The sequence below is a fragment of the Cariama cristata genome, unplaced genomic scaffold (assembly GCF_000690535.1).
Source record: "Cariama cristata isolate BGI_N322 unplaced genomic scaffold, ASM69053v1 scaffold17858, whole genome shotgun sequence".
Lineage (NCBI taxonomy): Eukaryota > Metazoa > Chordata > Aves > Cariamiformes > Cariamidae > Cariama > Cariama cristata.
This window is the reverse complement of record NW_009629628.1, coordinates 45,070-56,423: the sequence shown is the minus strand read 5'-3', so window position 1 is coordinate 56,423 and position 11,354 is coordinate 45,070. Positions and strand designations below refer to the sequence as shown.

Sequence of the window (11,354 nt, the reverse complement as noted above, 5' to 3'; positions counted from 1 at the left end):
TGTCGTCTGCAAACTTACTGAGGGTGCACTCAATTCCCTCGTCCAAATCATCAATGAAGATATTAAAGAGAACTGACCCCAATACCAAGCCCTAGGGAACACCACTGGTGACCAACCACCACTGGATTTAACTCCATTCACCACCACTCTTTGGGCCCAACCATTCAGCCAGTTTTTTACCCAGCGAAGAGTACGCCTATCCAAGCCATGAGCAGCCAGTTTCTCCAGGAGAATGCTGTTGGAAACACTGCCAAAGGCTTTACTAAAGTCCAGGTAGGCAACATCCACAGCCTTTCCCTCATCCACTGAGTGGGTGACCTTGTTACAGAAGGAGATCGGGTCAGTCAAGCAGGACCTGCCTTTCATAAATCCACGCTGACAGGGCCTGATCACCCGGTTGTCCTGTACATGCTGCGTGATAGCAGTCAGGATGATCTGCTCCATAACCTTCTCCAGCACTGAGGTCAGGCTGACAGGGCTGTCGTTCCCCAGATCCTCCTTCTGGCCGTTCTTGTAGATAGGCATCACAACCTCCAGTCAACGGAGACCTCCCCGGTTAGCCAGGACTGCTGATAAATGATGGAAAGTGGCTTGGTGAGCACTTCTGCCAGCTCCCTCAGCACCCTTGGGTGGATCCCATGTGGCCCCATAGACTTGTGTGTGTAAAGCTTATAGAAAGATCTAGAAAGATTATTCAGAATATCTGAGATAAGAATCACACCTTCAAGGTACTGGGTGGACGATTTGGAAGCTCTGGAGAATTTAACATTCCCTGTAAATCTGTGACAATGCATAAAGCACACTTCAGATTTATCCTGTACTAGTATTTTTCATGGAAAATGAAAGATTATTATCTCCCTTTGTAGTGTACGGTAGTTTTCTGAGAATTCTCTGTCAGGCGGCTGGTACAGAAGAACATTCCCCTTCTGCAGTAATACAAGCCAGTAATTAAACCTGAACACAGGGAATAGAGCTATAAAGTAAATCAAAGTGAGTGTTGAATTGTACCTTCATGCACCGGGTGGTAAACTCTTTATAACAAAACTCAAAGCTTCCTTTCTTTGCTGAGGAACCATGAATTGCAGCCTCTGTTTGCAGTGTTACTGTTGCCGTCACCTGCTGTAAATCCAGCATGAAAAGAAATCACGGAGGGAAGAAGTGGAAAGCACATTTTGCTCCTTTGCCTCCCTTCCCCGCAGGGTGGTCGCTCAAAGATCTGTGGCACCTGAGCTCATGGCTGGAGGAAGCCACCCCAAAGGAGACCCAACCCAAGTGTTTTAAAACCATCTTCTGAGCGGAGTGGCTTAGACCTGGTAAAGTCAGATTAAATCAGTGGAAAGGCTCTCCTGATTTTCAATAAGTAGGTTTTTCTCTGATGCTTACATCTCTAGCACAATCTGATTGGTGGAAAAATGGGCTAAATTCGGAACTTGGTGAATTTCATGGTGCTCCCTTGCCATAAAGTCCGTATATAACGAAGATAACCTCTTGCATGGATGGAGGGGTCGGGGGCGCACTTGCAGGGCCAGTGTCCCATCTCATCCCTTCTCATTCAGAACCTTGTCGCTGACTGTTTGCATGCTTCCCTGTAAGTATCAGTGATGGGAGAGGAGGACAGATGTTTTACCCTACTTCACCAAAGCGTATAATCTCTTGCTGCTACTCTACCATTGACTCTAAAATCACGCCTGCCCAGGATGCCCTCATGTTATCTACCGCCGTACAGACAAGCTGTCAAAACGTTGGCAGGGATTTTGGTGCTAAAATGACTCAGGAAGACAGCTGGAATAAGGCTTGCAGGTTTATTTGGTGGTTTTACTTCGTTTTTCTCTAAAGATGGTTGTCAGCGTTATGTGGGCATCTGAAGCAGCAGTGGTGATAATGGGCTTGTTGAAGCAAATGATGGATTAAGCTTGGTTTGCAGGGGTGCCAAATGCATTACCAAAAGATGAGGGCTGTCTGTAGGGAGGTGGTTGGTCTCCATTTTCGTACTGAGTAGACTTAAAATAGTAGTGCAAAGACTGGGCATTTTGAGCCCTTCCCGATGAGCATAGGCCGATGCGAGGGAAAGGGAGTATAAAAAGAAAGTATTTTTAAACATATTTTGCAGTCTGATTGCCTGCTAGATTCTCCGTTACTTCTCATAATATGCTTGAAAAGTTTTATTTGTGCCTCGAGGGCGATGAGCCTGTCTTCATTTAGGGATGCAACTGCCGGTAATACCACTGTGCTATTGACAGCTTTATGCACTCTCACTAGCAGCCTGCCTCTCTTATTTACTCACTTGTATTCGTGTTGCCTTGCAAAAGCAGTACAGTTTTCTACCTCCTAGTTATAATTGCATCCTGGGCCACCTTGTTACGGAGCCTATTCCTGTAGCGTGAAGTGAAAAAGCTGGTTGTTACCATGATAATTCCCCCCCCCCTACGTATAATTGAGCCTGGATAGTCATTATGTTTTTTCCTAGGTTCATAATTAAAGAAACCTCAAAGGAGAGCTTTGTAACTATTATAAGGGCAAAAGAGGAGTAACGTTCAGTGTGAACTTGTTGTTTATAAACAAGTAGATTTGAGTTTCCAGAAATTTCGGATATCTAGCTGAAAATTCATGGGAGTTCGGAAACACTAAACAATAGAACAGCGTGACAAAGTCAGTCATGTCTGTTCATTGCTTAAATTATGTTTGTAAGACATGAGGTGTAATTCAGTACTACAAGAGTTACGTTTTATGAATTTTTATGAATTATGTTGTCCTTGTAAATTCTATGTAATTACTAAAATTACTGGACATATCCTTTGTTATTTTAAAAATAAAGTTGTGTTTTATCTTACTTTTTAAAAACAATAGTTCCAAGTATTGGACTCCACATGACATCCTTCGTGCTTTGTTTTGCTGCTTATTCTGGCAGCAGTTCTTCTGGTTGGTAGGTTTTTTCCCCATCAGTCCCCAATGTCCTACCTTCTTGTTGAAAGGGATTTTGGAAAGATGCTTCTCATCAGGAGGTGTGCTTTGGTCCAGGTCCCTTGGTTTGTCTCCAACAGAAAGTATTTCTCACTTGGATGGGGGTGGTCCAACAGATCCATAATTTTGGTTCTCCTAGATTTTGGGTGAGAAGCAGAGTCAGAAATAATAGTGGTTCATTCTGGTGAGGTTGCAGAAGGACCAAAACATCTATTGGACACTTCTCTGGCCTAAAAGCAAAAGAAAACTGCCTTCTTTGGGGACCTGCAGAATTTGTATTGTGGAAAATATGGTCTGTAGGTGGAGATTGCTGGAAAATATGGGGCAATTATCATCAATTCTGTTGATAGTTGTTATTACAACTTTCTATTTATTGCTTTATCTCAGTCGTCCTGCTTGCCTGCTTTATAAAGTGGACTGCAGCCAAGATGTCAAACACAAAACTTGAAACAGATTTTTTTCTTTTTTTCTTTTCTGAAGAAATACAGAAGTTAGTTGTTCAAGTATTACACTTTCAAGCCTGAAGAGTAACCACATACTCTTTTGTAGTATATTCCTCCATGGGCAGGTGAACCTTTGACATAAAGTTAGTCTGTTTGATGCAGACCGTGGATATTGAACCAAGCTGAGCCTTCCTCCGTGTCTGTCTTGTTTTGTTTGCTCCAGGTGAAGAAGTACCACATCACCTCTGCTCCGAGCTTCCCCGTCCTGAAGTTGTGGCTTGTGAAATCCCTTGTGCAATGGACTGTGTCATCAGCGAGTGGTCCCCGTGGTCCCCATGTTCCCACTCATGCTCCAGTAAAAATGCTGAGGGCAATCAAAGCAGGAGTAGGTCCATCTTGGCCCTTCCAGCCGAGGGTGAGTGGTATACAGTTTTGGATTAATCACTGCTTGTTTGTTTAATGAGTTGACTTGCATTCCTCAGCAAAACTGTGTTTATATCACAGCTAATCCCAATAGTGTAGCAACGAGAAATAGTACTTAATTCTTCTCTGTACTTCACGCCTAGCTACTAAAAGATCTTTATGGACTTGAGTTAATGCATGTGTCAGAGAAATTCTGTCACAGTTCAAAATTATTTATTTCAGCCTGTGAATTATTGTCTATTGAGGGCCAATCTGGGTGTGAATTTACTTCAGGAGAACTACATCCTATCGTAATGAAACTGCTGCATGACACAAACTCATCATGCAAGTGTCTTTGTATAGGAACATATTAGTAGTGATTTGGAAAACAACAGAGAACTGTGAAAAATGAGGAAATAGAAAACGACTTGGTTTTTTTATTAATGTAGACCTAGAATATATTGTTTTTCTATTGTAGTAAGTAAATAGCTTTTGATGAATATATATAATTTCCTCTGGATCTTCATGGACACATCACATATCTGGATTTTTACATACCGACATCAGTGATACAATTATTAACACAAAGTATTTCATATTACAAGAGTAGTCTTCTAACTAGTTACACATATGATAATTCATTTATGTGTTGATTTATCGTGCATTTGAAAGGTATCTCATCAATTGCATAAAAATTCATAAAACGTGAACAGGTCTAACAGACTAAAGCCTTGTTGACACAATAAAAATATCCCTATTGTCAGAACTATGTGTGGTGAATGCAGCAGCCAAACACTTTTAGATGCAAATCTAGTCTAGGACAAGCTCTGTTAAGTGCTATTTTGTAAATTATCATTATAGCCACCCACTGTTTCTGGGACAATATAAGGACTTGATCTTGTAAACCCTTACTCATGTGAATGGTCTCTATTCACATAAACATCCTTATAAGCACTTGCAAAGAAAATTGAGACCCTTCAGGATGAAAACTGCTATATAATTGTCGATTGAATGATAATAACTACTACTAAAAAAGCCTATCAGCTAGAGAATAATTAAAATGAAAAATACACTTGGTTTCATATTTTCCATGGAAGTAATGAAATGCAAATAACAGATAAACATGGAATTATGAAAGTGAAGTGTTGAAGAAGTGAGTTCTGGAAAAACATAAGCTCAGTCATCTCAACCTGAAACACACTAAACTAAAAATGACGTGCTTTGAACTGAATACTTGAAGTTTCTCAGGAAGGAATAATTAACTATTGAAATCAAACACCCCAACTTTTTCTGTACATCTTTAGCAGTGAGTATGATGGTTTGCTATGCGCAGTCACACATCTGCGTACAGATAAATAGTGATTGATTTGAATTTGTGGAGAGTGGAAGTGGATTTAATACCATTATCACTGCAATACTAAGGCAATGTTATGTTACCTGCTTTCTCCGAGTCTTTCATACCCAGCTCGCAGCTGAACCACCAACTTCTACAGAGCTGTGGTACCTTTGCAAGTGCCATTGCGTTTGTCCTCCGTGGCTCTGCTAGCTGAGGACTTCTGGATGCCATCTCACAGGCTGACTTCAGTTCAAACCCTTGAGTCTCTTTCTCTGAGCTGTTCAGCAGCTCCCAGAATATGATAACCAGGAGGCTGCTGATGAAACTAGAGGGGCTTGGTTTAAATCAGGTTTTAAAACATATTTCTTTATGCAGCAAACTTCTGAAACTTGGTGCCAGAGGAGACTGTGGAGTAAATGGCTACTGGAATGGCTAAGCAGTGGCATGCTGTCCTGCTTTCCTGTACAAAAGTTGTCAATGAACTGCAGAAAGTGGCCAGGCTCTTGTGCTTTTTATAAACAGCATCTCCTGCTTGGAGTTTTGCAGGCAGGACTGCTGGGTTGAATGGACCATGTGGTATTTCTTAGTATCTGAAGTTAAAACTGCTTCATTATTACTGTCCCTTGTTTAGGAGAGCTTCCTTAGCATGGGTATTCTTGAAAAAAAACCCCTTAATTTTCCCCTGAGAAGCTCAAAATTTGAGTTAGATCTTTTCCTTTTATTTTGATTTTTTCCTAATGGACCAGATATTTTGCCATTTGCTTACTACATTTTTTTTCCCCCCCACATGTGCTTAAATGTACAAGAGCAATAACTGGTCGGCATTTTTCCTGCCAAGTAAAAACCTTTAGGAAATAAGTTACCTGGGGCATTTTCTATGCCACCATCATACTAAACATTTCTGAGACTGAACACTGTGTGGAAGTGTCCATTTTCATGAAAAGATGAATGGTAATGTGACACGATTATCCAAATCAGTGTGCTAAGAAATTTCTCTCTCTCCCTTTTGTCAGTGCTATTCATTGTGGCCGTTTGGATCAAAGCTTATTTGAGAAGGCTTAGTCCTGCAAGGCAGTAGGCATTCCTTCGAGGAGCAATATACCTTCATCTCCTGTTGATTTTGGTAGGATGTAAAGGTGCTCTGAACCTATGGTATCTGGCCCCAACACCAGTTCCTTCAAAACCTGCAGCACTTTGGCTATGTCACAAGTTGCCAGATTCTCCCTCCTGGAAGAGAATGATTTTGATTTTAGTCATTTTTACTACTTTCTTCCTAAAATGACAATGTTTACCTTTGAATTTCACTGCATTACTCCTTAGCTTTTGAGCTACGAACATCTGCTGCTTTTATGGGATAAATTCAGGCTGCTGACTAGAGTGTTAAAGCTTCTGAGGAGGCTGTTCGAACTCCCGTACTTTGTGGGTTTATTACCAGTTGACGAAGCGTAGTAGCTTAGCAAAAGCTTTGGACACCAACTTGAAGGACGCTGCCTCAGAAAAGTAAAGGCTTCATACTCAAAACCTGTCTTTCAAGTTTTCCCTCCTTGATTTGCAGATGTGGGTATCATTTGATACATTCCTCTATCAGTATGATTCAGCACCCGCTATGGCTCAGCTCTTTAAGGCAACGCGTGAATAGAGTCCAAATATTAGAAAGAGATGTTCCTCCTTGGGAAATTAGCAAGGAGAATGAACATAAAAATAATGCTTAATTTGTCTTTAAACCTAATTGCATGTTTGCCGAGTGATACTGGCATTTAAATGGAATTAACTTGGCTGTGTGTAGGAGTATCAATAAGGTAACTCAGAAATATACTTTGCCTATTTCTGTTTCCATTATGCGTTGGAATATAATTTTATGCAAGGCTAGTTTAATGGGGAAACAATATTTTAGAAGATTGTTATTGCAGCCATAAAGGTCAATGGCTTTATTGAAGCTTTATTTATTTATTTTTTTAAAATGGAGGAGGGGAAAAAAAAAAGAGGATATTAAGCAAACCTAACATTCTTATTTATTTTTCCATGTCTTCCTTTTGCCACATGCCGTAAGATAAAATATGGTGTTCTCTTGACTCTTTCCAGGTGGAAAAGCCTGTCCCCCTGACCGAGCCCTGCAGGAGCACCGTGCCTGTAATGATCACCCGTGTGTGCATTTCTTCTGGGAAACTTCTCCCTGGAGCTCTTGCTCTGAAGATGTGCTGGTAACTGCGCTCAATGCAACCATTAACTGGAGCAGAGAAGCGACTTGTGGAGTAGGCATACAGACAAGGAAAGTCTTCTGCATGAAGAGCAGTTCTGGCCAGGTCACACCTAAAAGGTATTTAAAGGAAGATTATTATGGATTATTTGTTGTTACAGTACGTGACATATGAAGGTGTTTGTAGCTAGTGTATGGAATCTGCAGCATTGAAAATAATTTTGTTTCAGGACTAATTCTCCAGCTACAACTCCATCACTACTACGAAAGGGATATTAATATGTAAGAAAAATAAATAGCTAGCCCATTTTTAGTTTTCTGTGTAAATCTAGCAAAATACATGCTTTTAGTGGTATAGATTTTTTTGCTGTAGCTCCTATATCATTCTAATTTACCGTTTTCTGCAAATATTTCTCCTGGAGGACAGGTGTGAGGAAAATATAAAGTACATCCGAATATAACGTTCATCAATACATTATTAATGATGCTCTGATAAAATAGAAAAAGTAAATAGAGTTTGCATTATATTTACACCACAATAAGGCAGAACCATGTATGTGATATATATTGTTCAGTTGATTTATGTAGCTTCTATAGTGTGATACCAACACGACAAAATTATGTATTCTGCAGTACAAATATTCTGAATTTTGCTTTGCTTTACTAAATGAGGAAAATAAGTAGCACAGATGTTTTCCCTAATATCAAAAAATCAAGACATTGCTAATTATTTTTTGCACTGTTAATGAGTCTAGAGACTTAACAACCAAGTTTCATTCCTTATTGTAACTCTCAAAACAATCCTGTTCGTGTAAGCAGACTGTGTTGATTTCAGTAAAGTTAATTAAAATTCTTGAGGTTAATGAGATTAATTAAATAAAAGGAAAGAAATCTAGTATTCATTTATATCTAGAATCCATTGATATGCTGTAACTTTACCTAATTAAACATATTGTTTACAGAGCTATATAAAGTCTAAAATAGTTGTTTGCCCTCTCCACTTTTGAGAAGGTGTGAGGGGAAATGGAATCGAAGGGGGTAAGTAAATAAGGGAAGTATGTGAAGGGAAAACAGTTTCAGTGGTGGAATAATCCTGACAAACGAAGAGATTTGTGTTCTGGGGACTTCAGAAAGGGGCTCTCCTTGGCTTTGGTGTGGTAGCTTCAGTGCCGCGGCGTTCCTCGTGTAATGGAAGTGGCTGGATCACAAAGGACTGCTGACTCCTTAAAAGAGCTTCTTACAGAAATTGTTTCTTTTGCTGCTGTGGTGCATATTGTTCTTGTGATGATAATAGTCTTTAAAATAAAAACCTTAGACCTCTAGAAGTCTTTGGGAAGATGATTCTAAGTGAAGGATTAAAACTCCGTGTTTCAAAATTAAATATCACCTTGTTACTGCCCAGGAGGGTCTGGACCAGTCTGGTGCTGGGATGGAGGGCAGCCCTCCTTGCTGTGGGCGCTGGCTGTGACTATATTATATTTTATGTTTGAGTTGTTGATGAAAACTGTCCCAAAGTAATGTTGGGTTTAGAACTGCTGTGGTGAATGTCTACTGTTAATATGGCTTCAGAAATGGGATATGTTATGTAGATAAATAACTTTTTGTGTTGACATACTGTATTTTTTGCATTCTACATTTTTGCTGATTTCATGAAGAAAAATTCCACCATATCCAAAGAAGGTGCAAGGCACAGAAAGCCAAATAAAACTAAAATTTTTGCAGAAAAATGTTTCAACATCTTCTGTTAGATAGCAGAAATCTGCCCTCTAGGATAATCGTGCTTAATGAGAAGACATGTCTCTTTGTATTTATTTTCTTTTAAATTGTACCTCTAAGTGTCTTATTACTATCTCAGTAACAAAATCATGACATGAAGATTTATTTTCTTTCCTAGTAGGGTTTAGTGGCATATTCCTCTTTCAAATGGGATCATTTTGGGTTGCGTGCATTACTAAGTATTTTTGGGTGATCCTTCTACTAGAAATTAATAAAAATTAAAAACCGAGTAATTCCCTTTCTGTTCCCCAACTTGAAAGGCAAGCTCTGCCTGATCCCAGAAAATTGCCCCTTTTCCACCCTTTGAGTTTTTATTTAACTGTGTCTGAAACTTTTATTAGAATATGCTTGAGATGTTTTTCATTTAGGAGTTAAAAATGAACTAAAAAAAAAAGTCACGGAGCTCTTCTTACTATACTATGTTGTACAACTTTCTAAATAATAATTGAGGACTCAATCACAGATCACTTTAAGCTATTTTTGTGTTTCCCAGGGGTTGAAAGTGGAGGAATTTCACATCAGTCCTTACACACAGTTGCAAGTGTTTTGAAGGCAGTTGCATGCTGTGTTAAAACAGGAGTACTTTATAAACATAACTACTCACTTTCTTTGGTAATAAATATATCTGTTTTGCATCAGTGAGCTTTGTATTTTAGGTGTCATAGTCAGAGTTACATTTAGCCTGTAGTCATCAAGCCAAGTTCCATGTTTTTTTTTACTATTATAACTTTTTTTTTTTAAATCTTTGAAGTGTACTAAATTCAGTTGGGTTACATGAGTGCAAAGGAGAAGAAAAATGAGGGTTGCTGTGACCAGGAGTGATATCTTTGGTATGGCAGTACACTCACATCCCTGTGAGAGTTTTACGAGTAAAACATTTGCCTGTAGTTTTAATTTTATATTATATCTTTCCATTTGGATCGATAGATGTCCAGAGTCCATCAGGCCTGAGACCGTGCGGCCGTGTCTCCTCCTCTGCAAGAAAGACTGCATTGTTACGCCTTTCAGTGAGTGGACTCGCTGCCCAACAGCCTGTCAGCCTGGTAAGCCTTTAAGAAGTCAAAATTTGGGTAAAAATTGGAGAATTAGTCTAGAAACGTGCGGTAGTTGTAGTTCACTTCAGTCTAATAATTTTTAGGGCATTCATATGAATGAGTTTTGGACTTGGGGTGTTGTTGACACTGATGTTGTTGGGTAGGGTGGGATCTTCGTGAGCAGATTTGGAGATATAAGTTCTCTTTACCTGAAATAAATTCCTTCTGGACTTCTGCCTTCCAAGCCAGAAGTCCAAGGTCACAACATTGTACGCTTATACATGGAATTGCTAAATTATGTGAAATCTATTTCTGTTGACCAACCTAAAGGTATGTACAGGGTTGTGCTAATAACTCCAGTGCTTCATGGTTTTTCAAGGACCATACATTTCTTTGATCTAGTTGGTTAACTTTTGGACACGAAGTGTTTAGCAAAGTTTCTTTATAATGATCTAGTGTTGATTTTTGCAGCAAATTTGTGTGTTTCATTAATTGTTCAGATGAAAGCCTTCTCAGTTATCAGAATATTTCGTTATTGTTGGTAGCTTCCTTGCCCTTCAAAGATTCTCGGTGGATGCTCTAGTATAGTCCTTGTTTGATTTTACAGGAAAATGAGTTGCTTTCTAAAACAGTGAGTCCTGTTTTAATTAGCAATTTATTTTTAGACTTTAAATGAGCTGCCTATGAAGAAGTAGAATAAATTACCTGGTAAATTACTTTGTTTATTAAATAATAGTCTACAATTAAAATGAGAAGAAATTAATTATTTAACCTCCTTGGCAGTGTTATCATTTTAATATAATTCTAAATTAAAACTTCTTAGATGGGGGAGTTTGCTTTTTTCCTAAATCTGTTATTGATATGGCTGCATTGGAAGATTTTTTTTTATTTTTAATTTGCATTGCACAATTAAAACCTCAGCACGATAATGAAATTTCAAAACCACTATACATACGTGAGTTGTTAGGGGTTTTGTTTTTTTTATAGAAAAGTTGTATTTAATGAAAACAATATACAGATGGTGAATTACTAAGCAGACCAAGCAGGGACAGGTATTGCCTGGCAGATTTAAAATTAAATATGTACCAGCATAAGATCAGAGCTTAGACAAACATGCAGTCACTAAATCAGCTTTACACAGAACTTTACGAGTTAAGCTGTTTGTAGTTTATCTGAGAAAATGTGTCCAACTTTACTATCTAACA

At 38.9% G+C, this 11,354-nt stretch overlaps 1 protein-coding gene across 1 annotated transcript in view; it reads left to right on the top strand.

The window, feature by feature from the left end:
* The first annotated feature begins 2,182 nt into the window (after positions 1-2,182).
* Positions 2,183-11,354, top strand: part of LOC104165587 (thrombospondin type-1 domain-containing protein 7B-like) — a 53,686-nt gene continuing 44,514 nt past the window's right edge. The window contains exons 1-4 of the mRNA XM_009705249.1: positions 2,183-2,216; positions 3,628-3,819; positions 7,225-7,459; positions 10,043-10,158. Coding sequence (XP_009703551.1) covers positions 2,183-2,216; positions 3,628-3,819; positions 7,225-7,459; positions 10,043-10,158 — 577 coding nt within the window. The remainder of the gene's footprint in view (positions 2,217-3,627; positions 3,820-7,224; positions 7,460-10,042; positions 10,159-11,354) is intronic.